Source organism: Chrysemys picta, unplaced genomic scaffold (genome assembly GCF_011386835.1).
Source record: "Chrysemys picta bellii isolate R12L10 unplaced genomic scaffold, ASM1138683v2 scaf4, whole genome shotgun sequence".
Lineage (NCBI taxonomy): Eukaryota > Metazoa > Chordata > Testudines > Emydidae > Chrysemys > Chrysemys picta.
In genome coordinates, this window is record NW_027052711.1 from 301910 (window position 1) to 321352 (window position 19443).

At 46.2% G+C, this 19443-nt stretch overlaps 3 protein-coding genes across 10 annotated transcripts in view; 2 read left to right on the forward strand and 1 right to left on the reverse strand.

Annotated features, from left to right (window-relative positions):
• Positions 1-19443, forward strand: part of LOC135977564 (beta-1,3-glucosyltransferase-like) — a 175383-nt gene that overhangs the window by 53222 nt on the left and 102718 nt on the right. The gene's annotated exons all lie outside the window — the stretch shown is intronic.
• TEX26 (testis expressed 26) lies at positions 21-19415 on the reverse strand. Of its 3 annotated transcripts, none has more exons than XM_065578838.1 (7): positions 17621-19415; positions 9720-9804; positions 9256-9418; positions 7559-7715; positions 6038-6214; positions 3341-3502; positions 21-2911 (listed from the first exon to the last, which is right to left on the reverse strand). In XM_065578838.1, exons 2-7 carry the CDS (start codon positions 9791-9793, stop codon positions 2796-2798), a joined length of 849 nt encoding a protein of 282 aa, XP_065434910.1. In that variant the 5' UTR covers positions 9794-9804; positions 17621-19415; the 3' UTR covers positions 21-2795. The 3 variants fall into 3 exon arrangements, with proteins under 3 accessions (XP_065434910.1, XP_005286775.3, XP_065434909.1); XM_005286718.5 differs by lacking the exon at positions 17621-19415 and adding an exon at positions 11620-11905; XM_065578837.1 differs by lacking the exon at positions 17621-19415 and adding an exon at positions 11448-11598.
• Positions 12261-15563, forward strand: LOC135977568 (uncharacterized). 3 transcript variants are annotated; one of them, XM_065578835.1, is made up of 3 exons: positions 12261-13108; positions 13676-14239; positions 14891-15563. In XM_065578835.1, exons 2-3 carry the CDS (start codon positions 13726-13728, stop codon positions 15337-15339), a joined length of 963 nt encoding a protein of 320 aa, XP_065434907.1. In that variant the 5' UTR covers positions 12261-13108; positions 13676-13725; the 3' UTR covers positions 15340-15563. The 3 variants fall into 3 exon arrangements, with proteins under 3 accessions (XP_065434907.1, XP_065434908.1, XP_065434906.1); XM_065578836.1 differs by having other exon boundaries at positions 13720-14239; XM_065578834.1 differs by having other exon boundaries at positions 12261-14239.

Here is a 19443-nt window from a genome sequence, read left to right on the forward strand (position 1 = left end):
GTCAGTTTTCCAACAAAATACTCAGTCAAGATACTTTATTTAGAAAGGCAAAACATTTGGAGAGGCAAAAAGTACAGTTCTTTAGTAAAAGACCATCAAATGCATGGAAGATAAACTAGTGACTTTTAAGAACTAGTTAAGGGAACTCAAAATCCCCTGTTTTGTTGTGTTCTCCAGCACACAAAGAACAAAACAGGTATTTTCAGTCCAGATTACTTCTTTCAGATTAAGGAAATACAGAGTGAGAACAAATATAAAGTTTTCATGAGAGCACAAAAAAATCACTCTCTCAGAAACACTTTGCATCAAAATTAAAACACACAATAGTAAGTGCCTCATAACCACAACTGCAGCAAGTAGAGACCTCTTATATATTTCAAGGTTAAGTATACAGCAAACAAAATGACAGCCTCTTTTTTCAGTTACATGACCACCCATACATAACTTTATATTGGATATAAATTCACCATCCCTGCTACTAGTACATATGTACCAACCGTAGAAATAAGGGCCTCGTTTTTCTTTGTGTGTTTGCTCTGAGTGTAGCTTTTAATGCTCTCATTGATGTACTTTCCTTCCTTCAGCATATGAGATATTGCCTCAAGTCTAGTGTTACATGGTCACCTCAGTGTCAATGATATTAAATTTCTGAATGAGACATTCTTCTGTGACCCTTAGCCATATTACTGTGATCATCCACGTCTTCCAGCCCATTCACAAGCAATGACTACAAGCCTTATAAGACTCTTGGAAGTAAAGTATCTGATAATCCTGCTGATTTGCTGTTTGCCTCAAAAGCTCATTTCAGTGTATTAGCAGCTACCACTATTTAACTATTAATAGGTAAGACATCTTCACTTTCTTTTCTTAATCTTTCAGTAATTATTGGGTCCCTGCCTGCAAGCATCTGGACGTTGTGCAAGACGACTGCACAGTGATTGCACAGACTGACATCCTCCTTCCAAGCACAAGGGCATGGGATGGAGCACTAGTATCCATTTCAAGCAATACAGCCTCTGTGTACCACGTTAGGCCAGAAGAGTCACATAATCACTGGGTCTCTTCACTAGAGCTGTGTGAATAACTGATTGGAATGGCCAGTGAACCAAAACAAACAGCTATCTAGGCTGAAGGCCTTTCTTGTGGGTGGGCAGAATAGGGTGTGGGTGGGCTGGCAAGACCCCACTCACCCAAGAGCAGCAGGTCCCTAAGTGGCAGGTTAATGAGGCCAATCTTCCAAACAAACCCACTTGTTTAATGTCTCCTGGTCCTGTACGTAGCAGGGTTTCTTCCTACAGACTAGTCTGGAACATGGTTAAAGTACTCACACACTACTCACATACATAGTTACATGCACATACTAACTTGTCCTTAGAGGATTGGTACTTTAAATGGTAGATAGACAAAGTATAGTGAAGTCAGTGGCTGTTCCAAGTCGCCTATCTCAAGACACATTCCTCATCTAGAAGAGGAGTGACTATTGATGGAGGATCCTTTAATTAGAAAAATGTAAACACATGAACTCCAAGAGTGATCAGGTTTTGAGTAGCACTTGTAAAGAGGCCAGCTTCACAAAATCTGGGATTTGTCTGCAGATAAACCATCTGATTAATTTTTGATAAATTCAAGGTATAAGAAATAATATAATTTTTTAGGAGAAGGGTTTTCAGTATAATAAAAATCTTATGTTTAGAATTAAAATGTGTGGGTGGGGGGGTTAGGTTTAGGGTAAAAGTAGATTGGAGAAATTAACAGCTGCTGAATCAATGAGCTAAAATAATTAAAATTGACTTCTTAATCCAATTCTTAATGGAGTTAACATGCATCAAGAGCTGTAGGTTCAGTGAACATACAGGGTGTTGCTTCTTATAGGGCTGACACTATTTTTTAAACAATATTTCCATTCTGGGGAGAGCCTCCAGCAGCTGTAGGTGCTCATGCAGCTACTCTGTTGTGGGGGGTGGAGGTGGATGTTCATTGACCACTTGGGCTATGTCTACAGTGCAGTTAGACACCTACAGCTGGCCTCTTCCAGTTGACTTGGGCTTGTGGGGCTCAGGCGAAGATGTTGTTTAATTGCGGTTTGGACATTCAGGCTTGGGCTGGCACCTGGGCTCTAGGACCCTGCAAGGTGGGAAGGTCCCAGAGCCAAACGTCTACACCGCAATTAAACAGCCCCTTAGCCTGAGTCAGCTGGCAGACTTGAGAGATGGTAGACTTGGGATTTAGGGACCTGCTTCCCTTGGATGAGGATAGACATAACCCTCAAAGGCTGGCTTACTTGAAGGATGGGCTTACAAGCTGGCTGACTACTTAAAATCTGCTGTACTGGCCTTCTGGTCCATCAATAGTGGGATGTCATTCAGGTAAGACTGCAGTTGGCCACGGGGAAAATATTTAAAAATCAAGAGTTTAGCCCTAATGCTGAATCTTGGGTTTGAGGATTGAATTCGAGGGTGGGAGATGTTATTTCATTTACCCCTACAAAGCAACAATCATAATTAGAGTACATGACATCTTTGACTGACAACATACTTACATGATCTTCTGAGCCAGGAATAAATGTTTTGCTAGAATTTACAGTACAGAAATCCCTTTTAACATTCTATTGCTCTCAAAGGCAGCACCCTATTTGATGAGGTAGCAGCACAACAGCCTTTATTATTTTAAAACAGGGTTTTGCAAATTATTCATCACACACACACAGAACACAAAGACATTATAGGTTACAATTATGCCACTCATTCAGCACCAGCCAGATTCTGGAAGCCTTTCTCCTTTTGGATTTTTGGATATCATTTGCATTCAGATAGTTTGTCAGATGATAGTTTCTTTGAGGGTGAAGTCCTTCTGAATTTCTCACTCTGGCTCCCACAAACTGTGTTAAGAAAGTGCTGAAGAATTGCTCTCTCTGTCAATACAATTAAAAAACAAAAGAGTTAATTAGAATCTCAAGCTGTCAAGTGCAATAAATTCCAGGAACGATGAACATTGGGATAGTTTATTTTATATAAAAATTTCATTTACAAATTCTGAGTGAGAATACAACAACCACTGCACTTTTAAGATACTGTTTTTATAGGAGCACAGACAATTCTCTCCTACATATTTGTGTGTAGGGGAGGGAAAATTCTCTGTTTCCTAGTAATTCCTCCAGTAGGGGCAAGGGGCTCAGGGTTCACCCTCCCCTGCAGGAAAGAGAGAGATGATTTTTCTACCTTTCCAACAAGTGTGAAGAGTGCAGTATTCAGAAAGTTTCATAGCTTGTGTTTCACCAGTGACTGCGTGCATGATAATTTACACAGGATGGATTAAATTGTATCTTAGTATAGTACCCTACCTTGCTTTGGAGCTCTTTCAATGTACTTATTAACTTGTTCTGGATCCAGAGAATTTAAAATTGATATGATATTGAAATATTCTTTCCCAAAATCTCTTTGGTACGTGGTCATCTGTTTAATGTTTTCTTGGTTCTGGATGTGAGAAAATATCACGGTAGGAACTGTAAAGGTAAACCAGGTAGGAACATTTGAGTGAAACCAGGCATAACCCTATAATCCTCCCCTTCATCTTTCCCCTCTCCTTCCTTGTACTGTAGTCTCCTTCTGTTCTTCTCATTTTAATTGAGGCCCTTTTCCTTCAATAGAATCAGTCCCTTCATATCTTATTGCAGAATTAGCACCTTAAGAGTACATCTAAGTGCCTTAAGGAAAGGGAAGCCTTATCTGTATTGTAAAGCACCATTAATATCTATGATAGTATATAAATAATAATAATAATGCTCTGTGTAATTAGCTTGGGATAGTGTTTGTTTGGAATCCAGTCTATACCCAGCTTTAGCTACCAGTTGTAGGCCTGAGACCTTATCAACTCCCCTCCCCTCCCCCATGCTGAACCACCCTTGGGTGAAACTCAGGGAGTTCACCATTAACACTGAAAAAGGAATGTTCTGCTGCTGATAACCTCAGGAATGTCCCTAAGGAGAGTTATAACCACCGAGGTTGTAAAGACGCTTGGAAATTAGAAAGGATACAGAAAGAGACTCAAATGGTAAAATAAGCTCTGACCAGCATTTTATGCTGACTATCTGGACAAATAGAGAAGGTCACAACTAAACTACAATTTGGGCATGAAAGATAAATGTAAAAAACTTGGGCAGGAAGGAGGACACATAGGAGCCAGTGTGTAATTGGTTAAAAACTTTGTTATTTAAGAGTATGGGATAATGTGATAGGTTTAGTAAATTTGAAGGAGGTAGCTAGTTTTACCTATATAATGTAAATGAAAAACAATGCTCTTTAGGAACCATTTCCAGATTGCAGTGCAACATCAAGCTGCTAGAACACTGATCCCTCTGCACGACTGTGACGTGGAGAGGCATCGCCGGGAACCCGCAGATGAATGAATTCTGACTGGCCATTGGGTGAAATTTGTCAGTATATTGGGAGCAGTGAGCATAAGAGATTTGCTTGGTATATGTGTTGCTAATTAATAGATGTTTAGAGCACAACTGTGTAAGGCTCTTTCGCTGGGAAAAGGTTCCGCAGACCCGTAGAGCCCTGAGGGAAAGGGCAGGTACTTAAATTGACCAGGTTTCTTCCTGAGCCCCGTGGGTATGGATAGGTGCCTTACACCCTGAGCTCTTGGAAGGGAAAGGGTGGAGGTGCCTAAATTGATTGGGTCATGCCTTGAGCCCTCAGTAGGGTATAGGTGGGGTGCCTTAAATTGAGTGGGCAACACAGTATTTTGAATTTCCTCTCAGTCAGGCTTCAGCTTGGCCATGATACTGAGACATACACATCCTTCTGGACTTCTCTGCAGTATTTCATACCTCTGATCAACAAATATTCCTGTGCCAGCTCCAGGAAGCTGCAAGAGGGATCTGAAATGCCTTAAACTGGCTCTGGTGCATATCTTTAGACCAACCCAAGAGTCATTATGGGTAACTATATCTCCCTCTCTAGATCCTCCAATCTGTGGGCTTCCCTTGGGCTCAGCCTCTGCTCATATTATTTCAGCACCAATAGGAAGCCAGTGAGAGAGATGGGGAGACAACACAGGCTGAAGTGCCAGTAGAACACAGATGGCACCTGTAGTAGGAAGGAGGACTAAGGCATGGACTAGGACTCAATAGACCTAAGGGCAGTTCCTGGCTCAGTTACAGACTTTTTGTGTAACTGTGTGCAAATCACTTAATCTACCCTATGCCTCCATTTCCCATCTGTAAAATGGGGGGAAATGCTTCCCTATTTAACAGTGTTGTGAGGATAAAACCCATTAATGAGTGAAAGGTGCTCAGATACAATGATGAAGGTCATATAAGAACCTAGATAGACACCTAGCTCTATATCTTCTTTAAATAGCACCATCTTCCAGTTTTCTCAATGCCTTGTTGAAAAATCAGCACTTAGCTGAACAGCAACTCCCCGGGGTGGCAAAGGCTGCCTGGAAGATGCATGAAATCAAGTTTTTTTCCCAATGGGCTGGCCCTGACCATTTCTGGGTTGGCTTTGACCAATTTTTGTGTGGCACTAGCGAGCTCTGAATCACTCCCCGCAGTGGATGAGGGATTGCATCACTGTGCCCCCACTCCCAGCAGACTTTCCAATGCAAGAGGTCAGCAGCCCAGGTTTTCCCATCCTGACATGTCCGTGCATGTCAAATATTGGTGAACAGAGTTCTTGTGGTGGGATTTGCAAGAGCACTCAGGTCCCTTTGACGTCAATAGGAGCAGAGATAAGCAGATGAAAAGCACATTTGCACTTCTATGTGTAAAATTACTCCATGGTGCAAAGCTCATGCTGGATTCTCATAAAGAAACAGGCTCATTTCCTCCTGTCACAGGAAACCTTCAGACATCACTAATCTGTTACATAAGTAGAAGTGACCAGAGACTACTGAAGAACTAATTTAATAGTTGACATGATTTCAAAAGAATCTGATTTCTCAGATATGCCATGTAAAGAGCTGAAGCATGATTTTCATCAGTTCACAATTTTTTACTTATTTAAAATTTTAAAAACAAATACATTCTTACCAACTCCTTTTGCTGGAATATGCCTGTTTGCATTACATCCATATTTACAGGAAAAGTCCATGAAGTCATGGATGCGGGCTGGGGCCTGGTAATGATGCCTAAACTCAGTTGCTGGAGGATGTGGGATTTTTTTTTTCCAGTCAGGAGGCACAGGAATAGTATCTTTAATTTGTAAACCTGGAGAAGTTAAAAAATAGTGTCAGTTTTATGGTACAATAAAATATCTTCTTCTCAATGAAACAGGAGGGAGGGAGGGAGGGAGGGAGGGAGGGGTGTGTGTGTGTGTGTGTGTGTGTGTGTGTGGGGGGGGGGGGGGGGGGGGGGGGGGTAAACAACAGAAAGCTAACCAGTAGAGTCAGTCAAAATTTTTCTGGCAAATCTTTGTTTTTTTTTAAACTGAAAATTGGGCTTTCATCTAAACGAAAAGGATCTGCTTCCATGGAAAATTACAAGTTGTTATTGACAAACTGAATGCTCAAGAACTTAAAAAAAAATTTGGTTCCCAATCAAAAACCTACATGTTTTGAGTCTAAAATGCCACCATAGTACCTCACAGGGTTGTGGTTTGAGTGCCACGCGCTCCCATTCTCCTCTTGGACCAGCCTACCCAACAGGACCACATCTCCCATGATGCATGCCCTACCCTCAGCAAAGGGGAGACCATGCTGCATTATGAGAGTTGTAGTTTAACCAGGGAGCCTGGCCTATAGAGGAGAACAGGAGCATGAAGCACCAAAACTACAACTCCCATGAGGCACCAAGGCAGCATTTCTTTTTGGTTGAAATTTTCTATATGAAAAAAGCCTCTCATCTTCTGACTTGCTCTACTAATCAGCCATGTTGGCGCCGCATTACAGATGGAAAGAGTTGAAAGGCTGGATGTGTGGTGAGGGAGATAAGATTGCAACAGACTGGCACTAAATTTCTGAGTCAACAGGTGCTTTACTTCCAAGATGTGTTAGGACCTTGCCCAAAGTTCATTCATGTGAATGGAAGCCTTTCCATTTATTTCAGTGGGCCCCACAGAAAGAGAGATTGTCAAGGGGACAATGAGGAAGCACTGAACAGTGGAACCAGGGATGAAGCTTCAGTTAGTTGTCTTCAATAAAGTAGTAACAGCTTTGTACTTTTAGCCATAACCTACTGGGATACTGGGAGGCTTAGAGGTACTGTGATCTACAAGGATAAACACCAGAAGCATGTGAATAGGGGAGGAAAAAGGGAGGAGATGGGAAGAAAGGGGTTAGCTGGGTTCTGGGTGAGGCCCTGACCCTGCCATCCGTCTGCCCCAGTTTAGCTAGGATGGAATGGGGAGAACGTACATGCTACACCCTGTGGTCCACACTTCCTTTATGCTCCCAGAGAGACAGTGTCTGCCTGAGACACAATGCCTCCAGGAGTCCCTGCTGGGGCAATGTGCCTCTGCTCTGTCCTCGACATTACCACAGCACTGTGCCTCAGTGTCTTAATGGACCCTTACCAGACCATTTTAAAAGAAGAGAGAGAAATCATTGCCCTCACCCTGTGGTAATCCTAAATAATCTCCATTATAGGTAGAGCTGAACTGTGCTCTGATTGCTTCCTCGACCTCTTGTTTAGAAATAGGCTGTGTCCAGGGTGAAAAGCTGTTGGAGGGCTGCGCTTTTTCTTCTCGAGGCACCTTCCAAATCATGAAACTCTAATAACACAAAGAGTGGGATTTTGTAGATCTGCATGGCTACAATTAGAGCATCACATGTACAGTAAATTAGATAGTATTCAGCCAGCTCCCACAGACTAAGATATAATTTGAAGCTCAGTAATAATAATGCCTATTTCTTATATAGCACTTTTCATCAGTAGATCTTGAAATGCTTCATAATCTTTAATCTATTTCTCCTTCAAACACCCTTATTAGGGGTTATCCCCATTCTACAGATGAGAAACTGAGGGACAGAAAGGCTAAGTGATTTGCACAAGGTTACACAGGAAGTCCATGGCAGAGCAGGAAATGGAACCACATCCTAGACCAATGCCATAGTCACTGGACAGCCTCTTTTGTTGTATATTAACCACAATAATTCTACCATATGAGAAGTTTCAAGTAGTGTTTACCATAGTAAGCACCAGTTATATGCTGCCAGTTTTGAAAAGGGACACATCAACTTGAAAGCTAGTCAGCCAATTACAAAATAAAAATGAATTTACAATAGTTTCAGGTACTTCTCCTTCTTCCCAAACCCCTAACTAATTTTGGGGGGCTTATAATCATATTTTTCCTATTTTTATAATGCCTCTCTCTCCCTAGTTGCTGTGTAAGAGAGACACACAAACAGCCGAGGAAACTAACAAAAAAAGAGGAAACAGCGAAATTGACTATAAGCTAAGAGCCTGATCCAAAATGCCGTCAAATGCCCAAAGTAAGCAAGCTGAAAATGGAGAAAAAGAGCCCCTGGCTCTTAACACAAAAGCAGGGATGTTAACCTCAGGCCAAATTCCAACCTGGCTGCTAATTACATTCTGCTCCTCAAATACTCAGCAGCTGGATACGTTTGTCCCTTCCTGTCATACACACTGGGTAACAGCACTGTGCACTGCTGTATATCACAGGTGGATGAAGTGATTAGTGTGGGTATGTGCTTATGGTCTGTAAAATGCTTTGGGATCTTCTGAGATGGGCAGTATTTAAATATGAGTCTTTATTTTTCTTTTCAGACCATTGTGGAACTGTTCTGAAAAAAAGGATGGAAATGATAGAAAGATGTAAATGCTAAGGGCTGAATATTCTGGACATACATGAAGAAATGGAGACCATCTACAGAAGATGGTGATACACAACAGAGTTTGCTGAACGGAAGGAATAATATGGTTGGTCTGCTATGGAGTAGCTGCAGCCCAAAACGGAGCAGAGACTGCATCACCATTAGAAGAGCCACCAAACCTCCCAAATAATATCTGCCCAAGATAGTACTTATAGAAGAGACCTGACATTGTTCTTTTACACTGTAAACATATTAGTGAATGATGTTGTTTTCTTCAACTACCAAATCCCAGAGTCAGAGTAATAACCACCTCTTCAAAGTTTCTTGTTGCTAAGTGCTTCTACTGGCACCCCATTCAGTGGCGTGCTCCAAAACTACAGCGCCATAAACTTTGTATCAGAAACAAAATATTAAGCCCTACCACAGTACCTTTCCTAAGCAACCATAAATGAGGGAGAATGCTATAGCATTCCTTACTTGACTGGGATGAGGATTGTTTCTCCTTGTTCCTGATGAAGAGCCAGTCATTATAGGTTCTGCCTTGGAATATGGTTTCCAACAGAACTCTTCTCTGTAAGTATTAAAGCCAATAGGATCACTAAGTTGGTATGGATTCACATGTCCTTTTGATGTCCTGGGACTATAAAAAATGCATTAGAAATTGCAATTAGAAATAGGGACACAAAGTATAAAAGCAGCAGCTATCATTTACCACCTGTAATACTGCAAATACTGTGGTAAATGTATTTCCTATTGTAAGTACTGCAAACACTGGGGTAAAGTCACATACTATCATGCATTAAATCTGTTGGGTTTTGTTTTTACCAAGTGCCCACTGTAACTCAACAGTTAGTCATCTGGACATGAACACAGGTTTTTAATACATCACAAAAACAAAATTAGCAGAAGGGTTAGCATTAATCTAGCCAATATTATCTTACCGTACTGCTTCAGTCTCCACTGGTTCTCTATATGGGTATTCATGTTTCATTGTAGTTTCATATGGATCCCACATTATTTTGTCTCCTAAAAACATATTGTACCAGTTATAAATGTGATAAATACAGAATGTTGTCTATCCTATCTTTGTGACTATTCAAATAAATCATTCAGATGTAAGAAACTATGGATAAGCAATTTCATAAAGTTATACACACAAAATAACTCAGGACCATTTGTGGCCATAGAGAATTCCCTCTCAATTGAATCAGCTGGAGTCAACCACAGCAACTGATGTGCTTTCCTTTCCTTTGTATTACACGTTTGCACATCATCTAGCACAATGGTGTTAGGACCTCTAGCTGCTACCATAATAAAACAGCATGTTTAAAGTAGGGTCTGGTGACACTGATGGTAAAAAAGCCTGAGCTCTAGCTACAGTACTGCTTCAGAGGGAGTGAACCTAACAGGTAATGATCAAGTGATCTCTCTCCTGCCATCCATCTCCACCCTCTGACAACAGAGGCTAGGGTCACCATTCCTTACCCATCCTGGCTAATAGCTATTAATGGACTTAACCTCCATGAATGTATCCAGTTCTCTTTTAAACCCCGTTATAGTCCTAGCCTTCACAACCTCCTCAGGCAAGGAGTTCCACCGGTTGACTGTGCGCTGGGTGAAGAACTTCCTTTTATTTGTTTTAAACCTGTTGCCCATTAATTTCATTTGGTGGCCCCTAGTTCTTATATTATGGGAACAAGTAAATAACTTTTCCTTTTTCACTTTCTCCACATCACTCAGAATTTTATATACCTCTATCATATCCCCCCTTAGTCTCCTCTTTTCCACTCTGAGTTTTATTTGTTAAGGGAGGTTCTATGAATTTGTTGCTATGTGCTTATATTTGAGAAGACAGGTAGAAGGCATGCACTTGGAAGGGAAGGTGGCGAGATCCATGATGGACTTTGGTTCCTGGGGGACTTTGTGCTCTTCCAATTGGGGCAACAGGAATGTGCTAATCTGCCCTGTGCAGTATTACTGTAACCATCTTGGTCCAAAGATATGAGAGAGATAAGGTGGGTGAGGTAACAGCTTTTATTGGACCAGCTTCTGGTGGCGCCAGGTTCAAGCTTTTGAGACACACAGAATTATTTCTCAGGTCAGCACAGGGAGGAATGGTGAGGAGGTGCCAGCTGCACCAGCACAGATTGCTACCCACAGCCCAGCCCAACTCACTAGGGTGTATTTGCTGATGGCAGCATTCCTCTGGGGCCGCCCCACATTCCTTCTGCCTGGCCCTCAATCCCCCCACCCCACCGCCTTGTACCCAACCCTCCTCTAGTTGCCCTGCTGCTAGGGTTGCCAACTTTCTATTTACAGAAAACCAAATACCCTTTCCCTGCCCCCTGCCTCGAGGCCCCGCCCACACCATCATCCATCCCTCCCTTCCTCCCTCTGTCGCTCACTCTTTCCCACTCTCACATTCACAGCCAATGGGAGCTGTGGAACAGGCACTTGGGGCGGGAGCAGCACGCAGAGTCCCTCTGGCCACTCCCGTGCCTAGGGGCTGCAGGTACATGCTGCCCACTTTGGGGAGCCTGCCTACGCCGCAACTGCACTTTTAACAGCCCGGTCAGCAGTGCTATATCAGAGCTGCCAGGGTCCCTTTTCAACGGGGTGTTCTGGTGGAAAACCAGACACCTGGCAACCCTACCCAGGGCTCCTATTACCTTCAGCCCTCACTGGTTGGCCACGCCCCTCCCCCGTCTCCCGGCTCCCAGCCCCTGCAGGGGACTCTGGCAACAGCCGAAGACCCGGAGCAGACGCTTCTTTATTGCTAAGGCGCATGCGCAGCTCAGTGCGTCTGGGCTCTGCTGGCTGCGCCCGTGGGGTGGGTCTCACCTGGCGGAGCCGGGGCCGGAGAGCCGGGGCGGGGTCTGCCGCGGGGGTCCTGGGCGGCCGCGGCCCCGTTGATGGGGGGAAGGGCGGGTCTCCGCCGCCCGCCCCGCGGCGCCGTGTGGGGTCGGCAAGAGGCGCTTCGCCCCGGCGGCTCCAGCCCGTTCGGCGGCGGGGGCCGAGGCCCAGAGTCAGCGGGGGCCGGGGGGAGCCGCTCCCTGCCGCGGGCGAGGGCCGGGCCGCTGGGAGCCGTTAGCGCGGGACGCCGCCCGGTTGCCCCTAGCGCCCGGCTGGTGATTGTGACCGGGGCAGGGGCGGGTCACAGCGGGCACCCGCGGGGGAGGGGAGCGGGGCGGCATGTCCCATTGGCGGGCCCGGGTCTCGCCCCTGGAGCCCGGCGTGGGGTAGCTACGGCGCGAGCCACTCGGACGTTTTCAGCTGCCGCTGCCCTGCTCGCGGCGGCCTGGCTTGGGGGGGAAGCGGGGATCCGCGGGCCCTCGGCGGGCTGCAGGGGTAGGAACGGGCCGAGGTGAACAGTGGGAAACGTTCCTGCCCACCCGACTCAGCCCGTCTTGCCTCGAGCCCCCCCCGGTGACCGGGCTTCCCTGGCGAGAGCCAAAACTAGCGCCGCAGCTGCAGAAGCCTCTCTGCAGTTCCTATTTCCAGGGCCGGCTCCAGGGTTTTGGCCGCCCCGAGCAGCCAAAAAAAAAAAAAAAAGCTGCGATTGTGATCGGTGGCGGCAATTCGGCAGAAGGTCCTTCGCTCGGAGCGGGAGTGAGGGACTGTCAGCTGGACCTGCCGCCCCTCTGCGGAGTGGCCACCCCAAGCACCTGCTTGCCAAGCTGGTGCCTGTAGCTGGCCCTGCCTATTTCACCCTAAATTGATAATAATGCTCCCCATAGATGCCGACTGTGGGGGAAAAAAAATAGCGGGTGCTTAGCACCCACCAGCAGCCAGCTCCCCTCTTCCCTGGGTGCCTCCCATCAGGCTGCCGATCAACTCCCCTAATGCCTCCCGCCTGCCAAGATCAGCTGTTCCACTGCATGGAGGAGGAGGGGGGAGAACTGGGTGGGAAGAGACGGAGTGGAGTGGGGGTGGGAAAAGGCAGGGCTGGGCAGGGGTTGGGGGGTTGAGCACCCCCAGGGAGCTAGAGGAAGCCAGCACCTGTTAGGTCTACACTTAAAACCTTTTGGCGATGCCACTATAGCACTTAAGTGAAGACATACTCTCCCATTGGATTAGGTGTCTTCGTTGGCATAGTTAATCCACCTCCCAGAGAGGCGGTAGCCATGTCAACGGGTATGTCCAGACTACCCGCCGAATTGGTGAGTAGTAATCGATCTCTTGGGGATCGATATATTGCGTCTCGTTTAAACGCGATATATTGATCCCCGAATGTGCTCCCCGTCGATTCCAGAACTCCACCAGGGTGAGCGGCGGTAGCGAAGTCGACGGGGGAGCTGCGGCCGTTGATCCTGCGCTGTGAGGACCCGAGGTAAGTCGAAATAAGATACGTCGACTTCAGCTATGCTATTCCCGTAGCTGAAGTGACGTATCTTACATCGACTCCCTCCCCCCCAGCGTAGACCAGCCCAACAGGAGATGCTTTCCCACCGACATAGCGCTGTCTCCTCCAAGGCTTAGGTCAGTATAACTACATTGCTCAAGGGTGTGGATTTTTTGCACTCCTGAGCAATGTACTTATACCAATATAAGTCTAGTGTAGCCCTGGTCTTGGCTACACTTGAGAGTTACAGTGCAATAAAGCTGCTCCCAGCGCTGTAACTCACTCCCCGTCCACACTGGCAAGGCATTTGCAGCGGTGTATCTCCATGGCTGCAGCGCTGCCTGTACTCCACCTCCCCGAGAGGAATACTGTGTATTGCGCCGCCCAATGCACTGTGATTGGCCTCCAGAAGTATTCGGCAGTATCCCACAATGCCTGTTCTAGCCACTCTGGTCATCAGTTCAAACTCTACTGCCCTGGCCTCAGGTAACCAACCATGTGACCCGCCCTTGACGTTCCCCGGGAATTTTAAAAATCCCCTTCCTGTTTGCTCAGCCAGGTGTGGTGTGGTGTGGAGTGCTATCGGCGAATCTTTCCAGGTGACCATGCCTCCACACGCCAAGCGAGCCCCAGCATGGAGCAATGACGAGTTGCTGGACCTCATCAGTGTTTGGGGGGAGGAAGCTGTCCAGTCCCAGCTGCGCTCCAGCTGTAGGAATTACGATACCTTCGGGAAGGTATCAAAGGACATGATGGAAAGGGGCCATGACCGGGACACCCTGCAGTGCAGGATTAAAGTGAAGGAGCTGCAGAGTGCCTACCGCAAAGCCCGTGACGCAAACGGCCACTCGGGTGCTCCCCCCGCAATCTGCCAATTCTACAAAGAGCTGGATGCGATATTTGGGGTTAACCCCATCTCCACTCCGAGCACCACCATGGACACTTCAGAGCCGGGGTGGGAGGAGGAGGAGGAAAATGGGAGTGAGGGTGGTGGGGCGGATGGAGACACCCCGGAATCCCTGGCGGCGTGCAGCCAGGAGCTCTTCTCGAGCCAGGAGGAAGGTAGCCAGTCACAGCAGCCGGTACTTGATGGAGGTCAAACAGAAGAGCAGGTTCCCGGTAAGCGTTTTTTTTTCGGGAAGAAATTTTTTTGGTGCGGGCTCTTTGGGAAAGGAGGGTTAGGCATGCATGCCTAGATGCGGAATAGTACATTGATGTGGTTTATCACATCGCGGTAATCGGCCTCGGTAATCTCTTCAAATGTCTCATCCAGAACGTGTGCAATGCACTTGTGCAGGTTTATCGGGAGAACCACAGTGGTCCTTGTGCCAGCCAGGCTAATGTGTCCGTGCCACTGTGCCACGAGAGGCGGGGGGGGGACCATTGCTGCACACAGGCAAGCTGCATATGGGCCAGGGCGGAAGCTGCATTGCAGTAGAAGACCCTCCCTTGCTTCCCAGGTCACCCTCAGCAGCGAGATATCATCCAGGACGAACTCCTGTGGAAAATGTTGGGACAGTGTTCAGTGTAGGTGCCCCCTGCAGCTGTTGGCTCTCCCCAAGGCACAGAAACCCAGAGGACAGTACAGCCCTGAAACAATCAGTCCCCCTTACCATTTTGAGGTTCCTGTGGGTTATGTGTGCTCTGTTTGGGACACGAAAATTATGCTATTGTATAGACTCTGTGTGTGCCCTCCTTAAGTGAGGGGGAAATCATTACTCTGCTATAAACAATGCTGCCTCTGTTAAATGTTGCATTTTGCCTATACAGCTGCAAGAACCTTGAGACCTCAGCCGTCCCTCTTATTGCCTGCTCAGATACTGCAAAGACTCAGGAAGAGACTGCGAAAAACCAAAGACGACATGCTGCAAGAAGTGATGTGGCAATCTGTTAAAGAGAATGAAAAAGCACAGAACTGGACGGAGAGAGAAAGCAGGATCCGCCAGGAAAACGCTGCGCACTGGCGGCAAAGCATGGTGCACCGGCAGCAAAGCACGGATTGGCTCATAAGCATCCTGGAGCGCCAAGCAGACGCTATCCAGGAGCTCGTAGCCATGCAGAAGGAGCAGTACCGCAAACACCCCCCCCTCCCCACAGCCCTTGTCCCAAAACTCTTTCCCTTGTGCCCCACTGTTACCTCCAACCCACTTTCCCCAACTTCCGGGTTCTTCACGCCACCAGCTGCCTCCAACACCAGTATCTTCACCACCCAGCCCTGAAAACCACAATCCTTACCTTCTGCACTCAATCCCCATCACCATGCAGTATAGCTATCCTGAAGTGCAGCACTCACTGCACGGCACACCAGACAGGACATACGTGAATCTGTGATTTTGTACCGTTCCCCACTCCACCCCTTTGCCCTTTCTGATTCCCAAGCAGTTGCGTTTCTTTTCAATAAATGGATTTTCTTTTCAATAAATGGATTTTTTGGCTTTGAAAACATTCTTTATTATTGCATAAAGTAAAAGACTCCTTAGCCCAGGAAATAAAGAGGCACTGCAAGTCTGCTTAGCAAACACTGATTCCTAAAGATTGGAACTACTGCACTTCACTCCCGTGCAGGGCACCAGATATCACTGCTGGTTTTCAGCCTCAAATTGCTCCCTCAAGGTATCCCTAATCCTTGCAGCCCCACGCTGGGCCCCTATAATAGCCCTGCTCTCTGGCTGTGCAAATTCAGCCTCTAGGTGTTGAACCTCGGAGGTCCATGCCTGAGTGAAGCTTTCACCCTTCCCTTCACAAATATTATGGAGGGTACAGCACGCGGATATAACCGTGGGGATGCTGTTTTCGGCCAAGTTCAACTTCCCATACAGAGATTGCCAGCAGCCCTTTAAACGGCCAAAGGCGCACTCCACAGTCATTTGGCACCGGCTCAGCCTGTAGCTGAACCGTTCCTTGCTGCTGTCAAGGCTCCCTGTATAGGATTTCATGAGCCACGGCATTAATGGGTTAGCCGGATCGCCATGGATCACAATGGGCATTTCAACTTCCCCTACTGTGATCTTCCGCTCTGGGAAAAAAGTCCCGGCCTGCAGCTTCCTGAACAGCCAAGTGTTCCAAAAGATGCGTGCGTCATGCACCTTTCCTGGCCAGCCTGTATTAATGTCAATGAAACACCCACGGTGATCCACAAGCGCCTAGAGAACCACAGAGAAATACCCCTTCCGATTAACGTACTAGAATGCTAGGTGGGGTGGTGCCAGAATAGGAATGTGCGTCCCGTCTATCGCCCCTCTACAGTTAGGGAAACCCATTTGTGCAAAGCCATCCACTATGTCCATCTGAGTAGGATGCGATTAATGGCCTTGCAACTTGCATCAACGCGATTCCAACGGTCGACTTTCCCACTCCAAACTGGTTTGCGACCGACCGGTAGCTGTCTGGAGTTGCCAGCTTCCAGATTGCAATAGCCACCCGCTTCTCCACTGGCAGGGCAGCTCTCAATCTTGTGTCCGTGCGCCGCAGGGTGGGAGCGAGCTCCTCACACAGTCCCATGAAAGTGGCTTTTCTCATCCGAAAGTTCTGCAGCCACTGCTCGTCATCCCAGACTTCCATGACGATGTGATCCCACCACTCGGTGCTTGTTTCCTGAGCCCAAAAGCGGCATTCCACGGTGCTGAGCATGTCTGTGAATGCCACAAACAATTTCGTGTTGTACGCGTTACGCGGCTCGATAGCATCATTGGACTCCTCGCTCTCACTGTCACTTTGGATCTTAAGGAATAGTTCTACAGTCAAACGTGATGTGCTGGCGAGTCTCATCAGCATATGCCTCAGCAGTTTGGGCTCCATTTCCCGCAGACAGATCGCGCTGCACAGAAACCATTGAAAGATGGCGCCAAAGGTGGACGGAAACAAAGGGATTTCTGGGATGCGAAGCGATGCATCATGGGGTGTCAAGGCTGTATCCTCACTTTGAACTTTAGGGTACAAATGTAGGGACCTGCATGAAAACTTCTAAGCTTAACTACCAGCTTAGCTCTGGTCCGCTGCCACCATCCCAATGGATTCCCTCCCCTGGGAAGCCTTGAGAAACCTTTCACCAATTCCCTGGTGAATACAGATCCAAACCCCTTGGATCTTAAAACAAGGAGAAATTAACCATTCCCCTCCTTCCTCCCACCAACTCCTGGTGAATACAGTTCCAACCCCCCTGGGATCTTAAAACAAGGAGAAATTAACCATCCCCCCTTCTTTCTCCCACCAACTCCTGGTGAATACAGATCCAACCCCCTTGGATCTAAAACAAGGAAAAAATCAATCAGGTTCTTAAAAAGAAGGTTTTTAATTAAAGAAAAAGGTAAAAATCATCTCTTTAAAATCAGTATGGAAAATAACTTTACAGGGTAATCAAACTTAAAGAGCTCAGAGGACTCCCCTCTAGTCTTAGGTTCAAAGTACAGCAAACAAAGATAAACACTCTAGTAAAAGGTACATTTACAAGTTGAGAAAAACAAAGTAAAACTAAGATGCCTTGCCTGGCTTTTTACTTACAAGTTTGAAATAGGAGAGACTTGTTTAGAAAGATGTGGAGAACCTGGATTGATGTCTGGTCCCTCTCAGTCCCAAGAGCGAATGCACTCCCAAACAAAGAGCACAAACAAAAGCCTTCCCCCCCCCCAAGATTTGAAAGTATCTTGTCCCCTTATTGGTCCTTTAGGTCAGATGCCAACCAGGTTACCTGAGCTTCTTAACCCTTTACAGGGAAAAGGATTTTGGAGTCTCTGGCCAGGAGGGATTTTATAGTACTGTACACAGGACAGCTGTTACCCTTCCCTTTATAGTTATGACACGGGGTGTTGGGACAGGACCCAGAATGCCCCGCACCCACACCCCCTTCCCACAACCCACGGTGCCAGAATGGGAAGAGGTGCTCTGTGGGATAGCTGCCCATAATGCACCGCTCCCAATGGCGATGCAATTGCCACAAATGTGGCCACGACAGTCCACTGGCAGCTGTCAATGTGGACCGACTGCAGCGCTTTCCCTACTCAGCTGTACGAAGGCAGCTTTAACTCACAGCGCTGTACAGCTGCAAGTGTAGCCAAGGCCAGGAGGCCTGAATTCCTTACTTCACAGTGTTTCCTTATTGGTTCTGCTTTGTTAATATGTCTGATTAAAGTGGCCGCCTCTGTAAATTCTGTAGGAGATGGATGCCCTGAACTGAAAGGCTTTTTGTAGGATAGTTGGGGACTACAAGAAACATAGGAGAAAATACTTTAAGTGCAGATTTTACTGTATTAGAGACAAATCTCTTTCAGTAGCTTGAACATTAAAAGGTCAGCTTATGTGAAGCTGTTAACTGATATAGTCTAATGGACTCCATTGTGGAGCAGACTTCAATTGTTTTACTGCCCAATAAGCTTTACTTGTTACTACCTGCAGTTGTATTACACAGCAAGTAGTTAAGGAAAATGAAATGGAAATAAAATTGTTATATTTAAATATTACTTATTTCAAAGGAAATGTGGAAAGGGCTGAAAATGAATTGCTGACTAAAGTGCTTATCTACTTGTTTTGATATTGTTCATTGCAATTTTGTTTCTCATTTGTTTACGTTGACTTGACATATTTAAAAACAAATCAGCAAGATTTGTGGCTGGTGTTTCCATTTGTATAGTTCATGAGTTGCTTGTAAAGTATTCATGCCACTTAGCAGGGTGTGCCTCTGCATGCTGGTGGCTGAGTGACCTTAGCACCGAGAGAGGTTTGCTGCTTGTCATTGGCAAAACATTGAGACAGTGTAGGCTGGAGAGTTAAGGGGGCAAAGTATTCTCACAATTCCAGGTTTTACCCCATGGAACCCATCACAGAGTGGTAATTGGGAATTGTTTAAGAACACTTTATTAGATGTCCAAAAAGTTGCAGTCCTACAATCAAGGAAGGTCTGAGCTGGTTTTAAAAGAAACTGTTAGAGAGGAAGGGAACACAGCTATTATATATAATAAAAATAAACAAATGGAAGAAGGGGGAAGTTGATTGTAATTAATATAAACCAGAAGCTAGGCATTGTAGAAAATTGATAAGGGAAGCAAGGAGATGCCTATAACCAGCAGAGTTAAGGACAATAAGGAGTTTGTTCCTCATATATATTGTGTTAAAAGAATTATAACAATAGTATTGGTTCATTACTAGCTGGAAATGGTAGAATTATTAATAATCAGAGCTTAAATTCAGCTAGCAGTCAGTGCTGTCCGGAGAGGAGCTCTGGTAAATATTTTCAAACCCCCTGGAGTTTTTATAACATGTTGAGGGATGTGTGTGTGTGTGTGTGGGGGGGCTCTGAGAAATAAAAGAATTTAAGACCCGTCGATGAT

Coding starts and splice junctions, on each gene's coding strand:
- TEX26 (XM_065578837.1), bottom strand. CDS start 11,565: ATGCGCCTTAGCAATAAAGAAGCGTCTGCTCCGGGTCTTCGGCTGTTG. Junction 7,716..9,255: donor ACAATCCTCATCCCAGTCAA/GTAAGGAATGCT, acceptor TTGTGTTATTAG/AGTTTCATGATTTGGAAGGT. Junction 2,912..3,340: donor TGAAAGAGCTCCAAAGCAAG/GTAGGGTACTAT, acceptor TTGTATTGACAG/AGAGAGCAATTCTTCAGCAC.
- LOC135977568 (XM_065578834.1), top strand. CDS start 13,552: ATGCCTGTTCTAGCCACTCTGGTCATCAGTTCAAACTCTACTGCCCTG. Junction 14,240..14,890: donor AACAGAAGAGCAGGTTCCCG/GTAAGCGTTTTT, acceptor TTGCCTATACAG/CTGCAAGAACCTTGAGACCT.